The 21869-nt window shown below is 44.7% G+C and overlaps 1 protein-coding gene across 1 annotated transcript in view; it reads right to left on the bottom strand.

The window, feature by feature from the left end:
* Window positions 1-3672: 3672 nt before the first annotated feature.
* The window catches only part of TARS2 (threonyl-tRNA synthetase 2, mitochondrial), a 180001-nt gene continuing 161804 nt past the window's right edge, over window positions 3673-21869 (bottom strand). The window contains exon 19 of the mRNA XM_078671425.1: window positions 3673-4400. Within this exon, the coding sequence (XP_078527551.1) occupies window positions 4252-4400 (149 nt within the window). The 3' untranslated portion in view covers window positions 3673-4251. The remainder of the gene's footprint in view (window positions 4401-21869) is intronic.

The following is a 21869-nucleotide window of genomic DNA, read 5'->3' as shown; positions in this document are numbered from 1 at the left end:
CATTGGCACATAAAACATTTATAACGACAGGGCGCAGCAGCAACATTAGAGGAATGCTTGTTGGAGAGACAAACAACCTCTTACCTTCTGCTCATAAAAACTGCAATTTTTACTTGTGTGGAGACCACCGTTAACCACCCTTCTCTAACTGTGTTGAGCTCTACCCTAACGATGCCCAGTACATAAAAGCATATGTTTTGGTTGTCTACTGCTTGCACACTAGCATTGTTAATATCCTGGAAGTGATTCCTCAGTAAAGGCATTGTATTATTAACATGGTGATCAGACCAGATACAGTGGGAGACGGTAGGTAGAGCACCCCTCCATACACTGAATGCACTTTTTAAAGTTCTACCAATTTAACAGCCCTGCGCTGGCCAAATAGCGAATACAGCCTGGGTATATTTTGCTTCAACTATACTTCTAACATGCTCCATGATGATGTGCTTCAGGCAGGAGACAAAAAATGAGCAAAGACTTAAGCCTGCTCACTACTGCATTCTCCCATTCAACTCTTTATTGACTTTTATAGACTTATCTATGTCCTGATGGTCTTACAGACCACACTCGGTGTGGGCAGGGTCACTTTTACCATTGAACATGGGTCTCATTCTCTTCACCTTTTCCTCGGGACAGCGTTATTGGTGCTTGTGTGCATCTGTTCATGAAAAGGGTTCCATTAGCAGAGAGGGTCTAAAAAGGCACAGGGATATTGTCGCGAGGGCTTACTACCCTGAGAAGTGACCATGCCTCTTATCTGAGATGGCTTCCTGCCGAAACCAGAGCTATACTACACCTTTGCTCTATTTAATGTGTCTCTTATAGCTGAATGTAGACCATCCTGAGATCATTTGGTGTTTTCCTTATCTATGGGTTGGAGTCATCTGGATATCAAGCCAATTCCCATATATGCCGACCAGCCAAAACGCTGTATAAGCTAATAGACGTAGTGCGCATTCATATTACCCTAAACTGGCTTAGCCAGTGAGCCATTCCATCGTACATGTCAGAATAGGAAACATTCCAACTCTCGGCACAAGCTGATCAGATAGAGACCTGCACGTGCCAACGCGAAAATGTTGGCTCAGCTCCAGCACTTCTAGGAACTGAACAATGGAGTGTTATTAGCCTCCCCCAGGAAATGCGTGTACTAGTAAAAAGATGAATTATTTAGGTGGATCATTCGTTGTCTGAAATTCAATCACACACTGAAGCACATTTTCAGAGGAAATCAATGGTCAGCTCTAGTAAAATGTTGATGTCATTGGCTACAGACGGACATTTGCCTTGTGACTCTCACCTGGTAAGGACATAGCGGAATTCACAGTTTACTTTACTTAGAAATGTTTCTTCTTGAAGTAAGGCACATTATTTATTTAATTAATTTTGAGGTTCTGGTGAGAATTACAAGTCACCTTCTGGTCACCGCAATTCTTGCAGGCAGAAATTGATGTCTGAACTGTTGGAAAATTGGGTTCAACCATAGATGGTCTCCTATTATTGAGGCACGGCTCCTTTGCAATTTCTCAGCGGTGGCGCTACACTACTGGTTGCCTAGGGGAGTGAAAGCCAATAGCGTGGGCTTCTTGAGAACAAATGTTGCTGGGCATTTCTGTTCAAGACCACAGGCAAGGGGCGCATTGTGACAGTGACACCATAAACTACAACAGTTGTTGGCGACCAAGCCCATCCATCATTCCCAGGCTATAACCAGACTCCGATATCTATTTTTGGGGCGTTCCACTCCTCTGAAGATATTCTCCTGGCAAGAATGCCCTGTAGTTTACATTTTGGAAGTGCACCATTCATGGTGTGGCTGGCACAGGTAGTCCATATTAATCACAAATTTTACATAGGAAAACTTTCATAACTTGGCAAACGCATGTATAATACTTGTTTTTGGTGTATGCTATATTACGGGGTGACACTGTAATCGTCGACTGAGGATGAAAACATGGTGACCACAAATGTTACAGATATTTTACACACCAGGGAGGAGTGGGATTATGTGGTCGTTCAAAGCACTTGGTTGTCACATTTTATAAATACACGGGCTGAGCTTGGGATCTTGCCAATCAATTTGTCTTAAAGACAGGGTTATAGAGCGACTATCACAGCCTTTAATATAGTACTGTCTACAATTAATCAAAGGTTAATCCTAAATACAATTAAAAGCTACAAAATGAATATAATATTAGATTGCACCACATATGACTTTTAAAATTGTTTTCTTTGAAGTTTTGAGGTGCTCTGTGGTTGACCAGGATCACTTCTGGGTTCAAGTATTGACACCTCCCAAGCAAGGGCTTGAAGAAATATCTGGGACTAGATAGAGACAATTTTAATAACCAGGGCTGTAAATCAGACTCCAAGAAGCTGCACAACATCTATAGACTCCCACATCTGGACAATCTCATACAAATGTACTTTTTATGATTCACAAGGATTAGCCTAGTTGTCTATTTCAAGTGAATTGGTGTTTCCTAGAGGAAAATCAAAAAAGTTACTTTCTTCTCAGATCCAAGCAGGACTTAACTTCATAACAAGTGAAATTGTAGTACTATCCAAGAAACGACCTATAAAAGACAATTGAATAATTATTGTTTCTTTTCTCTTCTCAGTGTTGTGATGGGCCGCAACAATATATAGGGTAAAGTGCATATATGAACCTATAGACTGCTGGTGTAGTTGTAGCCTGAGATGATCTTCACATACAGACAGTGGAAGAAGAATTTGTCTGGTCCAAGAGACATGATATTCAGCTGCAGGTGTGGGAAGGAGTGCCTGCCTTCTGTTACCATTGGCATGAGAGCTCACAGATGACAGCTGGGGGGCTGATGCCTTTGAGTGAGCTTAACTTCAACTAAAGGTGAGAGCTAGAGTAGTTCTTACCTTTTAACAATGTGATGTTCTTCTATAAGGAAGGGTTGGAGTGATTACCTTATCAATGCTATGTGCTTGATTAGTTTGTGTTGTGTAATGTACACTCACAAGTGGGGGCTGGAGTTGTGTCATCTTATAAATGTGGTGCGCTCCTACAGATGGCAACTACCAGGGCTGATGCCCTGTGATATGACACCCCGCTTCAGATGCAGTTGAGAAACAGAGATTGATTTAACTTACCGATGTGTTCTATTCTCACTAAAACTGTCAATTACTTCAAGTGATATGACGCTCAAAGATAGGTGGGTGTTACTGCACTTGTATGGTCCAAGGTTAAGATTCCTTTGCTATTCTTCCCTTACAGAGAATGCCCATGTGTTATTGGTGAGTTGGCCACGACACACATCCTGGTAGTCATACTGGCAGACCACAACCAGGAGCTGTAATATGAGTCTAACCCATTGTGGCTCCGGGCTCTTCCATTCACCTCCTGAATTTGTTTATAACTAATCTTAAATCCAATCAATAAAAAGGTCCTCTGGGTGAACCAACCATTATTCTGGGATATATGCTCTCCCTCTACACATTAAACCATCCCTTTTATGACCCCACCCGCTGGCCCCCGTTTATGAACCAGAAGAAATTCCTCTTACCGCATAACTTTGACAGTATTACCCCAACCCACTTTTACCTTGATCCAGTACTGCAGGAACCAGCAAATCTTCTATTCTCCTCTTCTTCCTAACAAGCTCCTCTTCCCTTCATGAAGATATCACCAAAAACAGAAAACACTTTCTGAAAATGAATTTTAATTCCATATGATTTTCAGTTCCCGCTCAATGCGAACAAGTGTGACACAGGGGTTTGCAGTCCACAACATTACCTCAATGATCACCTGTAAGACTCAATGGCTTTGAAGTGTTCTATTTGGGAGGCCAATTGCATTGGGTGACTCTAAAGTCAGATCACACCAGTAGAGGCCAAAGCTCTCATTCATCAAACAAGCACAGAGATCCATGTACTTCATTCATTGTGAAGAGGTCGGCGGACGTAAGCCACTTAGGCCTTGTGGGGGAGAAGAGGTCCTGTGCATTAACAATAGCCGTGGTGTGATATGAGATGCGCACCATGAGCATAGGGCAACACACCTTACACAACAGGAAACAATCCTACTTTCTGGAGCTTCCTTTGAGACGAACGACCCACACAAGATCCGGCTATTGTGCGGGTGTTGTGCTGCAAGTCGAGCAGGCCAAGCACGCTCACGAAGAGCATGACAGAGAAGACCCATGTTTGCTTTCACAGTCACAGTGCCGAAGGGCTGTGTCTCTTGGAACAATAAATGTTTCCAACTCCCAAACAATGTCTTCAGAAGAGCTCCTCAGCGTTCCTGGCGCGCAAGTCTCGTAGCTCCTTCAGGCGAGTCAAGACATTCTGGAGGCGATGCTCACCATGCTGCACTTGATCCCTGGTCCGCACATTCACAGAGCCGTTTGCCTTCTCTTTCTCGCCGACCACTGGAACAAAGCACATACAGAAATCAACATAGAGTTAAAGATAGACATTTAGAGAAAGTATTACTAAGTTGGTAAGAGCCTCCAGCCAAGCAAAACAAATAATGAGAACAAAAGCTGCACATAAACAAGGACAGCAATCTTATCCATTGGAGGGTGTGTCCCATTGGTTGATATAAAGGTGTGGCAAAACATTGGAACTTCAAACCTCAATGCCATCATGGCTGAGTTTATTAGTCTAATGTAAACCCTGGTGTTAGCCAAGTCCTTGCACGCCCTGTAGAAGATGCATCCAAAGAAATGTAAAAGGCTCCAGCGCTGCGAAGCCATGCAAGCGCCGAAGAAAGTGATAGCTAAAGGGGCCTCGGATGCTTGCAGTTTAGAAAGCCATTCTGCCAAGCCCAAAGTTAAAATAGAGGTCAACTTCATCCTGTGTATGTACAGGAGTATACCAACCTGAAGACATGAATGCTTGGTCTTTCCAAAATAAGAGAAATACATCAACAATGTTTCTTTTTTACACAAAAATATTAAGTTACTTAACTGAAACAGTGTTTATCAAGCGCTGATAGCCTTCAGACTAGAACACTTTAAGTCATTATTCCTCATCATTGGAATTGAATGGTTTAGTAATGTACAAGAAGAAGTTCCACTGTAGCAGCCTTATAATGCTTCAGGCTTTTTAACGTAATCAATGGCTGGATGGGCGTCAGACCCTCATCACCAAAGACTACTTGCGATAATACTGAACGTAAGCTTTTCCTTAGGAGTTCTATGAACACGGGAGTGGTACCGTATGATAGGCTGCAGGTTACTTTATGGAAGATATTAACATAGGAAGATGAGAGTTACATCCAAGTAATATTTTCTTCTTCCAGCACTAAATAGTTTGCATGAATTTGCATGCTTTACAGACAGGAGCACCAATCAGGCTCTCCTGAAATGGTGAGTCCGATGACAAGCTGAACAGCTTTAAAGCACCACAAATGTCTCATCCCATATAAACAGCAATGCCTTTCCATGTTGCCACCTCACAGTTACCATGTAGACAAGAGTTTGCTGGAAGCTATGGTTTATCATTTCCAGAATGAGTTGTGCCATTATGGTGACCAGCTTAGTTTGTTTTGGTAAAAGAAGCTGGCGCAGGCCTTTACAGGTCTTGCTACTCCTTCCTTGGAAAGTGTGTGAACTCTGTACGCATCCCTTTGCAGCGCAAAGGGCGGATCCGCAGCCTGACAGGCTTTTGTTCAATCAATATAATAACAAAGAGCCTTCTTGACATCCCAACCAGCACCACCTTCCGGATGAGTTACTGGATTTAATAAAAAGAAACTGGGTGTAACACAGGTGATATATTTTAATGTCTAACAGAACTTTTGAAACACACTATGAGGCTAAATCAGAAAAACAGGTCAGTCAAAGATAAGGAAAGAAATTGCAATTCCCACACTTTAGAAGTCAACTTTTCACCTACATAAATGGAATACTCTGAAAATAATATTCCAAATTGAAGCTGTCTATGTGATAATGTAAATTTCTAAAGTTTGCAAGGATCATATTCAGTTCTAGCAAAACAGGCTGACAGCCCAACCTACAAAACCCTTAATAGCCGCTTGAAAAGGTCCTTAAGCATGAGCTTCCTTCACTGAAGAATGTGAATCTAGTTTAATCAGAAAGATATAACAAATACGAAGAAATTCTCAACTCTTGCTCAGGTAACATATGATACAAAACGTGAAAGGACTGATAATGACTTCTGCAAACATCACAAGGCAAATACTTTTCCACTTTTTCCAGGTACCTCTGGGGAGCTTTAGTTAATCTAACACTACCCATGCAGTTGTCCAGTAAATAATAATGTTCAAATTCTAGGGCTTGAGGAGCTATGTTTCTGAACGTGGTGATCCGCGCTTGTGATAATTTACCTTACTCTTTCAGAAAAGCTCCAGGGGGACATGCCATTTCAGATGATCCCAGATGGATCTTGTGTGTTTAGAAAATCAAGTTTCATCCCCACGTTGGTGCAAAGTACATTATTTTGCAACTAGGATCCTTCCATTTGCTAACAATTAGTGGGACGAGAGTTAGATGAGACATTAAAACTGTTCAACGACCCCAGTACAAATAATAGGTGTGTCCTACCTACCTCCTAGTACCTGGTCACAATTTCTAGGCAGTACATATTTTCTCTTATAATGAAACATGTCCAATATGTGTGCCTTCACATAGAAAAACTTTACCTTTTTGAGCCAAATCCAAATTTCTCTTGGGGCACTATTAAATTCCATACTTGGGCATGGGGAGGGATATGTTTTTGTGTTGTAAGTTTCTTAGATATGCTCAGCTGCTAACCTCATGCAACGTTTCACATAGCCTTTAAAAGCTCTTTTGCTTCTCAGAACATTTACATTTTCTGAATTTTAAGTACTGATCTATTGAGAACTGTTAGGATCCCGATATCTTGCCCATCAATGGAGAGAGGAAATAAGCCGAGTGCTAATCTGACCAATCGCACTGCAAAAATAAAGTTGCCGGTGTCGGCTGTTCATTGACTGCCCATAGGCCACAGGTGTTAAACCTTCTAGAAGTGCCTATGAACTCTACCAGGAAGGCACTGGTTAATACAATGGTTTACAGATTCCACTCTTCTGACACAGGGCTTAGTTCTTTATCCACTAATCCCAGGCTTTCTTTACACTGATTTTTAATGAGATGACTTCATCTCAGTGTGTGCCAGAGGGCTCCAGCTCTTTGTTTAGTTTGTGAGGCATGGACTGGAGCTGTAATCAACAATTAGGAACTGTGTGGACAATAGTAGATCCTTCTCTCCCTAGCTGTGGAGATGATGTCCTGGGAAACATCAACCATCCTCAAAGCGGATGCCATCCTACCTTCGCGCTCACTGCTAAACCTACCTCTGTATTACAAACAGCATCAGAAAAGGTGTCTCCTTTAGTTTGGATCATTGATAATGTTATGCCTTTATGATAAACTAGATTCTCCACAGCATGATTTGCCATTTTGTCTCAAAAACGCCAACAAATTGTCTCATCTTACCAAGCCGTAGTATTTTACGAAGTGGCCAATAATGGACACTGCATTTGATCTTTAACGAAGCAGTTATTCCTTGAACTGTCAACAGCGATCACCTGCCTTACACCTTAGATACATTCCCATATTTACATGAACTTAAATTGTGTGTCTTCTCAGAATAGTGCATGGAGTAAGTGCTGAATTTGTTTAATAAAATTAAAAGTGCCAGGGCCCAATGTTTTGCTCAGATGTCCTCAGCTGGCACTAGTGGGGGCTGGGGTGATTAATACAAAGGCTGCATAGTCTTGATTCCACCTTATACCTCTTTATTCTATCACTAGATACGCCCTGCTTCTTTTGCTCACCCTTGCAGGTACCTTTTCATCTTTGCTTTCTCTCTTTGCCACAGTTTTCTTGTCCTTCTCCCTCTCCTTTGTTACTTTGGCGTCTTTCTCTCTTGCAGTTACTTGAACAAAGTGTGATGTAGAAAAATAGCGCTGATGGGCCTCACCTGCAACTACCGGCTTAAATTAAGCACTAAACAGAATACAAACATCTGAACCACAGTAGAATAGTGCAATGTTACCTTAAAAGTCTGTGTCAAGGTGAACAAGTTTCAAATGAACAGGGGTGACAGATACTAAAGTTGTTTCTAAATTATAACAGTTTTGAAAACACTGTTCAATTATCTTATAATATAGGCAGCTATTATATGACCACGTTTTGCAGATTTTCAGCTCTTCGCTTTAAAATGGTCATTCTGCACACACACATATACAGGAATTTTCAAGAAGGCTCTTAAGTATTCCCTGGAGTAGCACTCATTAGCATGCCCTGGAACTGCATTATTTGCAGAGACAGAGGAAGGACCTACATGCTCAGTGCCAGCAAATGGGAAATTGGGACTGCCCTATTGCTGGAAGGACTGCCCTGCTACCTGAGGAAAGAAGACTGGAACGGTTTCCTGACCCCAGGAGCACCACAGTGACTCCAAGGGCTATATGGTGGGTCTCCTGTGTGAGTTACAGGGAGATAGCAAGCTACAGAGACCCTGCAACCTTCCGGCCTGCGTCTGCTGGTCCCTGCTGGAGTCCTAGCTCCAAGCGGTGCACCCCCAGGCCCTTGGAGCCAGGATCTCCTTGCAAGCCGAACAGCCAAGTTGCATCATTGGTGGGATTGAATTCACTTCAGCTCTCACTTCGTTCTTCTCTGCAGCAGCAAATCCCTTTCAGTGGGACATCTCAATGACTGTATCTGGTCTTGCGGAGCCCTCTTTGACTAAAGCCTGCATCCTTGTCCTGCTGGGGTATTTCGAGCTCCAAAAAAAACTATAAATCTGAAGACCGAAATCTTCGGGCTCGATGGCAACCAGCACCCCACTGACGACCATGATGTCCTCAGCCTGAAAATCCAGTTTTTCCCACTCTGAGCTTTTCCTGCCATCGTTGACGGTGCTACTGAGCCTACGTCCAGCGCCTTTCAGTTATCAAGGACCTCCTCCCTGTACAGCCTGCTCATGGCCCTGCTGAGGACACTACCTTCTGCAGGAAATCTTCAAAATTTCTTCTAGGTCCGAAGGTAAATCCTGACATTGGACAAACCTGGCAACTGACCCAACCTGGGCTCCATCACGGTTGCCCTTAATTTGTGACTTTGTCCCGGTCTCGCAAGACCAGATACCCACAGTTGGCATTTGTTCTTTTTGGTGCTATTTTTCACAAAAAACTTTGATACTGATTGGATATAATTAGTTTTGTGTCATTTTATTCATTAACATTTTCTCTATTTTTCTAAATTGGTTTGGGATTTTTAATTGTTTTGTGTTTTCATTTTAAAACTGTTTGAGTGCTCCATACACATTGCCCTTAAGTTTCGCCTCACTGCTTCTGTGCCAAGTTACCAGAGGGTTAAGCACGGGTTAATTTAGTGAATTACTACGGTTCACTCTGACAAGGATTGTGTTTTATTATTTGAGTAGTGTTGCCACCCCTCTCAACTAATGACCAAATTTATTTTCTATGTAGGGACCTCAACTGTCGCTCAGGTCTTACAATTAAACCTCATGCCTCTTAAATATACGACTACGGAGGACACTCCAACTCTTCTGGCATTTTGTCATCAAGGAGACTCGCTGCGTCATACCCTCTAGGGCAACTGCCTCCCAGCTTTGTGGGGATCTACCAACCCCTAACCCTCGTAGCTCTGGAAACTTCCTGCAGTGAATCACTTCTCCAATGCCCTCCATTTTCAAAACTACTGAGATAGTGTCATGACTTTTACACCACCATCTTGCCTTGGCTGGTGTTTGTGTGCCCTACAGTCAAGAATGTAACGGTCTCCTAAGCCCATTTCTTACAGCAGCGCTAAGTTCAAAACAATGGTGTTTTCAGTTAAGATTTAAAGTCGAAGGTAAACCTCAATATTAACCAACAATTCAAGCAAAGGCTTCTTTATAAAGAAGATTATCAGCTGAGAGGCATTGTATATATACTCTTTGTGGAGCCAAGTTGTGTGTACCTGGCACAAATAGTCTAAATAGGCGGGATGAAATAGTAAAATAAAAGAAAAAGTATTAAATGGAAAGATTAAAAAAAAAAGAACAAAAAGGCAAACATGAAGGCACCACCTACATATTGCACTAAACAGAAGAAAGATACCAGCAGATGCAGCCCTTCCAAGTAGCACGCATCAGGAGTAAGACTAACGCATTTCAGTGTGGTGGTCCACAACACCGCACTCAAATGCAAAGTCGCACATAATAGGCATTGCATCTGCCTCAGCTGTGTCAAGCCATATTGCTGCTATGCTGAAACTAGCTGGACTCAGTGGCAGAGCACGTCGATGCCGCTGATAAGTAGTGCGTGCTTTTAAGATGCGTGCTTTTTATTTTTAACATTTTTATTGAGATTTTGTGCATAGCATACAGTCATAGGCAGTTCTTAACATGGGCTGGCTCGCTCTTAGTGGATTAAAGGATGGAAAATAAAGGATAGTGTAGTCAGAGGATAGAAGGAGAGGTAGAGGAAAGCCCCTTTAGGAGAGAAGTATTATACACTATCGAAAGACCCAGAGAGAGATTTAATATGTGTACTTCAGATCGTGGTAGAGGAAAAATATGTCTCAGACTTGAAAACCTTCCCGGCCGACCTCAGCTTAATCGAGGGATCTCTCTCTAATTGCCTGATTGCTTGTATGATTTGTATTCTTAAGTGCAAGCTAGCTCTTCAGTGGGGCAACCGGTACCGCAGTCGTACGCCTGCGGAGCATTCAAAGGATGGGCCGGTCGTCGTCAGTCACTGACTCTGTGCCCCCTCCCAAGGAGAGCGAAGACAAATGCACTTTAACACGCGAGGGGGCCCCTTTAAGCATTAGCAGTAACACTCCGAAATCTGAAGTGGAGACAACATTTAACAGTATTGAATGTTATTTCTGCACGGGCGTCGAGTATTGTCTCTCAAATTTCCAAATCTGTTTTTAACCGCATGCGCGCTAGCAGTTTTCCCGCTGCGCGCTGCGATTTAAAAAAAAACGCGCTACATGACTAGCTCAGCTCGTCATCAGCGTAGGGCACGTTACGCTCATGACGAGCTGAGCTCGTCATGAGCGCCGAAGGGGTTAAATTGATTTATGTTAAACAACAGTTTAGTAAGGTTTATGCCACTATTATCCACTATCCCTTATGTCTTTTACATCTGTCGCATTAATATTAACCTGCTTTGAAACAGCATTTGCAATGCAATAGGTCTCGCATTTACAGGAGTTTGAGCTATTGGCATTGTAAATGATGCTAGCTTAAATTCTCGCAAATGCGAGACCTATTGCATTGCAAATATTTGTTGTTATGTACAAGTGTCCCATGAAGCGCTTTCATGTTAATAGAGGCCGCACCCATTCTTTAGAAGTGCAGTTCTTTCTTTAGACGCGGCTCGTCTAAAGAAAGGGGCTCTGCCTCTATTAAGGAGAAAGCGCAGAATGGGGCACTTGTAAACAATAAAAAGTGAATAAACATTTTTTTTAAAACATGTGGCCGCATTCGGTGTGAAAATAAACCAAAGGTGCGGCTGCCACTGTTGCGTCCTGAGCTATAAAAAAGAAAAATAAACAGTTAGGAGAAAGCGTGTCTTGCCTGCAACAACAGGCAGGTGAAAACCATTGAACAAAATAGTGCTCAGAGGCTGTAATTAAAGTCTACCGAGTAACAACACACATAAGAGGACCAGTCCTTCTAGAGGGTTACAAGATGAGACAAGGCAGTAGTAAGGAGGGACTACTAAGCCTATTGACCAATGAAAAGCTACAGTTTACAGTGGACAGTGACACAAAGCAACAAAAATATAGGCAGAGAGTGGGCAGAGCTTTAAGTCCATACCTGAATACCCCATGTGTCACAGAACAGCACATGCGCTACCCAGGCTCGACCTAGAAAACTGTCAAAGGAGTCCGGTCATGTAGATCTCTTCTGTGTAAGATTCAATTATTCCCATACTGAATCTCAACTACCACTTCCTTGACAGGTTGGCAGAAAAGCTATTATATTCACTGAGGACACCCTTTCAGTTTTTACTAAGTAAAGTTTTCCATTTGCATGTAGCTGGTCCTTTTGCTTTGAACCCTATTTGCCTTCAAGGCACACAGCCCCTCATTTTGCAGAACAAAATCTGTTTGGCATTTAATCATTGGGTAAGCACATCTTTGCAGTTACTTTATTGGACTAGATGGCAAGTCCCCAAGGTAAATAAACCCTTGTGGAATGTACTATGGCAGTATTCTTACAAGCCCTTATTTCACAAACCTTCCCCACTTGACCTCCAGCTCGCTTTTCAGCAGGCTGTAAACCGAAGTGCTGCAGGTCGTCTCACAATTTAACCCCTTCGCCGCGGGGCTACAGAGTGTGCTAGCGGGAACGATGGAGTTTAAGGGAAAAGCCAGGTTTTTAATAATTTGCGGAAGGATAGAAGGTTGGATTCGCTGCGATTGGCAAGGGGCAGGGAATTCCAAAGCTTGGGGGTGTTGTACAAGAAGAGACGACCCCCTTCTTAATTCTGGGCGTGAAGGCTAAATGTAGGAGGTCAGACCGTAGCTTTCTGTTGGCTTTGTATGGTCTGATCATGTCTTTTAGGATAGGGGGCCCTTGTCATGAAGGATCTTGTGAGTAGTGCACAGGGTTTTAAAATGGATCCTCTCCTGTATTGGGAGCCAGTGGAACGATCTTTGGGCGGGCTTCGCTAAGCACCGATTTTTTGTGCCTGTGAGGAGCCTGGCTGCCGAGTTCTGAACGACCTGGAGTTTAGCAATGACTGTTTTGGGAACACCCAGGTACAAGGCATTACCATAATCCAGTCTGGATAGGATAAGCCCCTGGATTAGAAGTTTCCTGAAGTCTGGAGGTAGGAGGGGAAGGATTTTGCGGGTTGTTCGGAAAAGGCCAAAACAGTCTCCCGCGGTTTTCCTAGTTTGGGTATTAAACGTGAGGTCCTGATCAAGCCATATTTCCAGGCTTTTTATGTCTTCTTGTGGGATACGTGCTGGTCCCATGCAGGATGGCCACATAGTCTCAGGTGAAGAATTAGATTGGTTGCCCAATACCAGGATCTCTGTTTTTTCACTGTTCAGTTTGAGGTGGGAGCTGTTCACCCAGCAGGTAATATCTTTGAGACAGGAACATACGTCTTCAGGGGAATGAGCCAGCTGATTCAGTGATACGATGAGCTGGGTATCATCTGCGTAGGTGACTAGTTTAATACCATGAGGGGTAACTATTTTCTCCAGGGGGGGACATGTACACGTTGAAGAGTGTAGGGCTCAGGGATGAGCCCTGGGGAACTCCACAGTGCAGAGGAGTAGGTTGAGATTTAATGTTGCCCTCAAGGACTTGGAAGGTTCTGTTATGTAGGAAGGATTTTAGCCAGGACAGGGCTGACCCGGTGACTCCTACTCCCTTGAGCCGGTGCACCAAAGTGTGGTGGTTCACTGTGTCAAAGGCTGCGCTCAGATCCAGGAGGATCACTGCCACAGATCCTCCTGAGTCGAGGATCTTTCTCGCCTCTTCCACTACTGCTACCAGAGCGGTTTCAGTGCCCTGACCAGGGCGGACGCCCGTCTGGGAGAAGTGTAGTAATCCACCGGATTCGAGGAAGGCGGAGAGCTGGCGGTTGACAAATTTTTCTGCCAGGAGATGGGGTGGTAGTTGCTCAGCTCAGTTGGGTCCAGGTGGGGCTTTTTTAAAAGTGCCTTTACTATGGCCCTTTTTCAGTTCAGGGGACAGCGCCCTGTGATAAGGAGGTGTTGATCAAATTAATAATAGGGGGAATGATAGTGGGTGAGACTAATTTTAGGATATTTTGCGGAGCGGGATCAAGTGGGGAGCTGCTTTTGATTGATTCTAGAATGGGAAGAAGTGTTTCCTCAGTGATTGGGGGAAAAGATTCTAATCGAAGGTCCTTGTGCTGGGGTGCAAATGGTGGGGGTTCTGGTGGGAGATCAGAATTGTTGGGAGGGAGGAATTTGAGGATATTTTGAATTTTGTTACGAATAATTCTGCCAATTCATTGCAACGGTGACCGGAGAGGTCGAGGGGAGGGTCAGGAATTTTCAAGAGTTTTTTTACAATGCCGAATGTTTCCATGGAAGAGCTGGTGGAAGATCTGATTTTTTTCTTATAAAAAGGCCGCCCGAGTTGTTTTGAGGGCCGTTTTGTAGACTGAGATAGATTGTCTGTATTCTGTTTTTGTATAGGTAGTATAATCTTTCCTCCATGCTCTTTATGATTTTTTACATTGTTTTTTTTAGGAGGCGTAGTTTATTGGTAAACCAAAGGGATTTGGTCTTTCCACCTTGTTTTGGAGCAACTTTTCTAGGGAGAACTATGTCCAGTGAGTTCTCAACCCAGGTGGAGAACTTCATATCTGCTACTGAAGGATCAGGGTCGTGTGGAGGCGAGGAGAGTTCCAGTTATTGTCTCCACTCTTCAATAGCTAGTTTCGACCAGGGCCGTTCGAGGGTGATGGGAGCTGGTCTGGGGAGGGGGGGTGATAGGGATGTGCCAGCTGAGCGGGACTAAAAGATGATCTGACCAGAGCACAGGTACGGGCTCCAACACTTTTAGTTCAGAGAGATTCGAAAAAATAGGGTCTAGGAGGTGGCCTTTCGTGTGTGTGGGTTGACGGTTTATAAGGTGAAGCTGGTACACTGAAAGGTCAAGTGCTAATTCGCTAGCCACTTTGTCCTCCGGGTTGTCAAAGTGGAGATTCAAGTCTCCTAGGATTGTAAAGTTGGGTCGGGTGCTGGCCAGGGAGAGGGAGGTTTCAAGAAGTGTACTGCGGAACTGCCCTAGTGCTCCCGGGGGCGGTATATAAGGATCCCAGATAGTGACTTCAGGGGGGAAATTGAATAGTGAAATGCACGTTTTCACAATCTGAAGTGGGGCTGTCAAATATACGACAGGTAAGGTGTTTTTTTATATAGAATTGCTATTCCTCCTCCCTTGACACTAGGTCTGTCGAGACGTTGGCAGACACATACCCTTTAATCTGGTTCAACCTTTGATTAGAATAGTGGAAAAATCCCTCACCACTGGAACTGACGCAGACACATAAGCCAACTAAGACACAGCACTATTACTCACAACTGGCTCCAACGTAGTATACTTGGTGCTACAGACGGGGAAATAAACAATAGCAGAAAACTGGCAGTAACCCTGTATGGAACAGAGAGTACATCAGAAGGCTGCAAAGAGTCATCAGATGGGAACAAGACTTTGATTGTACAAGCGTCATTGTGCTCTTAATTATAAGGTGTGAAGTCAGGGCACATCATCGATGAATAAACATGTCTGGATGAGAGCTTAACAACGTCTCTACAGCAGGACTTCTGTAAACACTGCTCCGTATCTTTGTGACTCACCTGCGGAAGGATAACGTTCCAAGCGCGTTCCTGGGAATGTCGCAAAGCAGGTAAATCAGACCAGGCTCTTTGCACAGACAACTCTAGTGTTGTAGCGGCCAACAACTTCTGGGAGGCTGCAGCTGAGAGGCTTCTACAGTGGCTGGGGCACTAAAGTGGGAGAGATGTGGCGCAGAGGCCAGAGTGGCTGACTCCGGAGAACGGGGCTCAAGGTTCGATTGCCGGCGGTGGCAGCTCAGCATCATGCAACTCTGGGTAATAGCTCACATTAATCTCCCCGATGGCCCCCAGTGCCTTGAAACCTAAAGAGGTGATATGTTTGCGCTTTACAAATAAGTATGATTATTATTATTAAGAATTGCAGTAGCGCACACACTGATCTGATCGTGCAGTGAAAGGAGCACAGAATACCTGCAGTGTGTGGGCAGAGGGGAGCCTTCAGTACCCGGGGACAAGAAGACTTGCAGTGCAAGGGTAACACGACTGCTACAGTGGTAGAAGCAGAAAAGCCTCAGAAGAGCACAGAGACCTGCAGTATCAGAGGCACAAAAGCCCCAGAGGTGAGGAGCAGAGAGGCTCCTACAGTTCAGTACCAGAGAAACAACTGCAATGTCAGTGCTGTACAAGCTTTAGAAGTCAAAGGAGCAGAGTGCCGCCTGTGTTCTTAAGGACACTGCAATTCCAGAAGTTGTAGCCGAAAGGTTTTAAAATGTCAGCAACTCCAAGTTGTGACCTTCTTTTGAAGACCTTTTGGAAAACTACCTAAAGCCTTGGGTGTAGTTGCTCAAGGTAGTAGTTGATATATATAAACCAGTTGGTTTAAGTCATTTGGGCACAGTGGCTAATCTTGTTTAAGACATTGAAGTTTAGGGCCTCAGCTATACCTTTCACAACCGTGGAGGTGAGGAAGGGTGAGATGAACTGTGATCCTTCTCCCCGCACATTGCTCAATGAGAGGCGGTGGTAACCGACTCACAACGTGAAGATGTCAGTGTGTGTGACAGCTCCCGCTTTATGGATTGTATCCGAGGCCTCCAGATAGCAGACAGTGGACGAGAAGACAATGTTTGCTCTCCACCCAATATCGAAAAAATCAGGAGCCTTTTTGAAAAAAGGGTTTTGTGAGGCTTTTCAAATGCACAGTTTGCAATTTAGTCAATTAGTGTATAGGCCACTTCAAAAATGGCATTTCTATTCCCCAGCCAGTAGATGTGCAAATTCCAAATTCTTGAATGGGACCAGAACATTGGACGGTGTGTCTTCTACTCCTTGTTGACTAAGACTTCTGATAGGGAGCCCCAGTCCTGGACATATTTCTAAACTAATAGACTTTAATTAGAAATCCTCCTAAGTAGTTCGTTCTTTACTCTTCCAGTATAGGCGTATTTATATCTTCTGCTACATTTTTTGTCTTGGGTTTTTTTAAATTCAAAATGTATACAGGTCATGTAGTTCACTGCATCTGAGCATTATATTTATCATCCATTAATTGGTTTGAAAACCAAACTTGTCTGGTGGAGTACAGCCTTGAGCTCATCCCCGCTACCAAATCGAGAGGCAAGACTACACAGAGAGCACATATATGGCGTCTAGAAGCCTTAATTGTTCTATTAACCTTTGCAAGCAAGTGCTTTTTTACAAATGCTTTCCAATAGCATATTTTAGACCCATTCTTTTGTCTAAAAACATTTCTGGTGCATGGTCTCCTCGACACACATGAAAGCAGCCCATTCTTTGTTCTGGAACTGTGCCAGTCATGATTGGTGTGTTGATCAGGCAGAGTGTAGATTTCCCTGCTACTATGCCTGTGCTCTGGGTTGTCTGCAGACTAATGGAGGTCTAGACCTGTGCTTGTTCTCTGTGGTATGGACATGCCTGTACATTTGTGTCAGTGCACAGTATTGCTCTGCTGTTATCATGTCTGTGATGCATGCAGGGCAGGGTTTGCCTGTTGTTCACTTGTGCGCTCATGGGCGAGGACCTGCCTTTTCTAGAGTGGAGCACACCATGTTGCACTTCTTGCTGTAAGTGAAGTTTAGTGATCCAGGCGTGCCATTGTTCTGGGATATGCACAGATGACTGCAGACCCCAGGACAGCAGTAATTTCACTCTAGGTCTCCCATGTAACTATATGAAGGTGTCTGCTTAGATTACTGCTTGGGTAAGAGTGCTTAGGCAAGAGTACTGCTATGCAGCAACTATGTAGGGGCTGAGGGATCAGCACAAAAGCCTCCAGAGCTGCCTGTACTTAAGGGTTGGACTGTGCCTGTTCTGTGGATCTCTGGCAGTATGGTTTCTGTAGTGGCCTGCCAATGTTCAGATGGTCTGTGAGTGCATGTGCTTCAGCGTAGAAATTATGTTATTGTTCTGGCATTTGTATAGCACACAACCTGCCACGGGTATGCTGTTGTGATGCCTTCAATAATCTGGAGGTAACTTTCTGAATGGATCTCAGGTTTTCATCACAGATTGCAGAACCTAGTAAATATGTGCTATCAGTGTGTGAATAAGTAATTTCCTATAATTTATGAATTTTTGTATAGTGCATGTAAGGTTCAAAAGTGCCAACTTCAGAGATTTGAGGGTGAATATTCATCTAGTTTCACATGGTACATATGCACGCTACCAGGCAGATGTATATGTGTCTAAGGTGAGGGCTGATGCGTAATAACCCATTAAAGGCTCTGTGCGCTGTGCGGGGCGTGTGAAATGCGGTGCTGCTTCTCCACTGCCGTCCAAGTGACCAGAGCATGAGAACAGCACAACTTAGTTGCTACTATATTTGTGCCCAGTAGTACCAGCGCTCTCCGATATCATGGCGAACCTGTGCTCAGGGTGGTTGTTCTGTGCTGAGCGCCTGTTGATCTGCCTGTGCTTGACAGTGGTAATACCTGTGCTCAGTAGGCTGTCTAGTAGTGCTACGAGGTGCTGCACACGTACTTGTGTCCGGACATTCTTGTACACCGGGTAAGTGAGCGGTGCTGTGCCTCTGCTGCCATACCTGTGCTTGGGACTGGATAGGCCTGTACTCCAGGTTTGTGCATAGTGCTCTGCCTCGGCTTCAGTACCCGTGCTTCGGTCTGATATGCCTGTATTTACGGTTTGTGTAGAGTGCTACGTCTCTGCTTCCATGTCTGTGCTTCAGTCAGGATATTTCTGTACTCGGTGTTTGTGCATACTGACATACCTGTGCCTGGGTCTGAATGTGCCTGTGCTCACAGACAGTCACTAGTACTGCTCCTTTGCTGCTGCACTTGGATCTATCTGTGCTTTGATCTGAATGAGCTTGGGTTTCAGTGCCTGCATATCCTCTGCTTGTGCTCAGATATAAGGGGGTTCCTGTGCTATGCTGTATGGATACAGAACTGCCTTACGGTGTTGCTAAATGTTCCCCAACTACTGATGTGCTCTAATCTGTATCACATGATCAGAGTTCTACTCCTCTGCTGTTATGCCTGTCCTTCATTCTGTATGCTTTATCTCTGCTCATCTATGCCTGTGCTAGGCAACCTAAGCTTTAGTTCTGCTCCTTTGATGCTGTGTATCTGGTTGGGTGTCTATGCTTTAGAGGGGCTCCTCTACTCCTGTGCATGTGATTGGTTGCCTATGATACTCCATTGCTGACGTGCTTATGCTTGGTTACCTATGCTTTACTTCTGCTATGGGTCTGCTTTGTTGCCTATGCTTTAGTACTGTTATTCAGCAGATTTGTGTGTGCTTAGCTGCCAATGTTTTAGTTCTGCTCCTCTGCTGTTGTGCCTGAGCTTGGCTTCTAATGCTTTAGTTCTGCTTCTCTTCTGCTGTGCCTGTGCTTGGTTGACCATGCTTTAGTTCTGCTCCTCTACCGTAATGCTGATGCTTGGTTGCCTATAATTCAGCTCCGCACCTCTGCCGCTGGGCCTGTGCTTGGCTGCCTATGTTTAGTTCTGCTTCTTTGCCGCTGTGGGTGGGTTTCGTTGCCTATGCTTTAGTTCTGCTTCTTTGCTGCTGTGGGTGGTTTTGTTGCCTATGCTTTTGTTCTGCTCCTCTGTCACTGTGTATGTGCTTTGGTGGCCTCTGCTTTAGTTCTGCTCCCCTGCCACCGTGTGTGTGCTTGGTTGCCTATGCTTTAGCTCTGCTCCTCTGCATGTGCTTGGTTGCCTATGCTTTACCTTTGTTCCTCTGCCACCGTGTATGTGATTTGGTTGCCTGTGCTTTAGTTCTGCTCCTCTGCCACTATATGTGTGCTTGGTTGCCTCTGCTTTAGTTCTGCTCCCCTGCCACCGTGTGTGTGCTTGGTTGCCTATGCTTTAGCTTTGCCCCTCTGCATGTGCTTGGTTGCCTCTGCTTTACCTTTGTTCCTCTGCCACCGTGTATGTGCTTTGGTTGCCTCTGCTTTAGATCTGCTCCTCTGTCACTGTGTGTGTGCTTGGTTGCCTATGCTTTACCTTTGTTCCTCTGCCACCGTGTATGTGATTTGGTTGCCTGTGCTTTAGTTCTACTCCTCTGCCACCGTGTATGTGATTTGTTTGCCTGTGCTTTAGTTCTGCTCCTCTGCCACTATATGTGTGCTTGGTTGCCTATGCTTTAGTTCTCCTCCTCTGCCACTGTGTGTGTGCTTAGTTGCCTCTGCTTTAGCTCTGCTCCTCTGCCACTATGTATATGTTTTGGTTGCCTCTGTTTGAGTTCTGCTACCCTGCCATTGTGTGTGTGTGCTTGGTTGCCAAATGCTTTAGCTCTGCACCTCTGCATGTGCTTGGTTGCCTCTACTTTAGTTCTGCTCCTCTGCCACTGTGCATGTGTTTGGTTGCCTATGTTTTAGCTCTGCTCCTCTGCATGTGCTTGGTGGCATATGCTTTAACTTTGTTCCTCTGCCACCGTGTATGTGCTGTGGTCGCCTCTGCTTTAGTTCTGCTCCTCTGCCACCGTGTATGTGCCTTGGTTGCCTATGCTTTAGTTCTGCTCCTCTGCCACTGTGCGTGTGTTTGGTTGCAGGTTTTAGCTCTGCTCCTCTGCATATGCTTGGTTGCCTATGCTTTACCTTTGTTCCTCTGCCACCGTGTATGTGCGTTGGTTGCCTCTACTTTAGTTCTGCACCTCTGCCACTGTGCATGTGTTTGGTTGCCTATGTTTTAGCTCTTCTCCTCTGCATGTGCTTGGTTGCCTATGCTTTACCTTTGTTCCTCTGCCACCGTGTATATGCTTCGGTTGCCTCTACTTTAGTTCTGCTCCTCTACCACTATGTGTGTGCTTGGTTGCCTCTGCTTTTGCTCTGCTCCTCTGCATGTGCTTAGTTGCCTATGTTTTAGCTCTGCTCCTCTGCACGTGCTTGGTTGCCTGTGCTTTACATTTGTTACTATGCCACCGTGTATGTGCTTTGATTGCCTTTACTTTAGTTCTGCTCCTCTGCCACTATGTGTGTGCTTGGTTGCCTCTACTTTAGTTCTGCTCCTCTGCCACTATGTATGTGCTTGGTTGCTTCTACTTTAGTTCTGCTCCTCTGCCACTGTGTGTGTGCTTGGTTGCCTCTGCTTTAGCTCTGCTCCTCTGCATGTGCTTGGTTGCCTCTGCTTTATCTCTGCTCCTCTGCATGTGCTTAGTTTCCTCTGCTTTAGCTCTGCTCCTCTGCATGTGCTTGGTTGCCCGTGCTTTACCTTTGTTCCTCTGTCACTGTGTATGTGCTTTGGTTGCCTCTACTTTAGTTCTGCTCCTCTACCACTATGTGTGTGCTTGGTTTCCTCTGCTTTAGCTCTGCTCCTCGGCATGTGCTTTGTTGCCTATGTTTTAGCTCTGCTCCTCTGCATGTGCTTGGTTGCCTATGCTTTACCTTTGTTCCTCTGCCACAGTGTATGTGCTTTGGTTGCTTCTAATTTAGTTCTGCTCCTTTGCTACTGTGCGTGTGTTTGGTTGCCTATGTTTTAGCTCTGCTCCTCTGCATGTGCTTGGTGGCATATGCTTTACCTTTGTTCCTCTGCCACCGTGTATGTGCTGTGGTTGCCTCTGCTTTAGTTCTGCTCCTCTGCCACCGTGCATGTGCCTTGGTTGCCTATGCTTTAGTTCTGCTCCTCTGCCACTGTGCGTGTGTTTGGTTGCAGGTTTTAGCTCTGCTCCTCTGCATGTGCTTAGTTGCCTATGCTTTACCTTTGTTCCTCTGCCACCGTGTATGTGCTTCGGTTGCCTCTACTTTAGTTCTGCTCCTCTACCACTATGTGTGTGCTTGGTTGCCTCTGCTTTTGCTCTGCTCCTCTGCATGTGCTTAGTTGCCTATGTTTTAGCTCTGCTCCTCTGCATGTGCTTGGTTGCCTATGCTTTACCTTTGTTCCTCTGCCACCGTGTATGTGCCAACCCTTGCCTCTACTTTAGTTCTGCTCCTCTGCCACTATGTGTGTGCTTGGTTGCCTCTGCTTTAGTTCTGCTCCCCTGCCACCGAGTGTGTGCTTAGTTGCCTATGTTTTAGCTCTGCTCCTCTGCATGTGCTTGGTTGCCTATGCTTTACCTTTGTTCCTCTGCCACCATGTATGTGCCAACCCTTGCCTCTACTTTAGTTCTGCTCCTCTG

Source organism: Lissotriton helveticus, chromosome 12 (genome assembly GCF_964261635.1).
Source record: "Lissotriton helveticus chromosome 12, aLisHel1.1, whole genome shotgun sequence".
In the NCBI taxonomy this organism is placed as follows: domain Eukaryota; kingdom Metazoa; phylum Chordata; class Amphibia; order Caudata; family Salamandridae; genus Lissotriton; species Lissotriton helveticus.
Note: the sequence above shows the minus strand (reverse complement) of the source record. Positions and strands in the feature narration are given on the sequence as shown.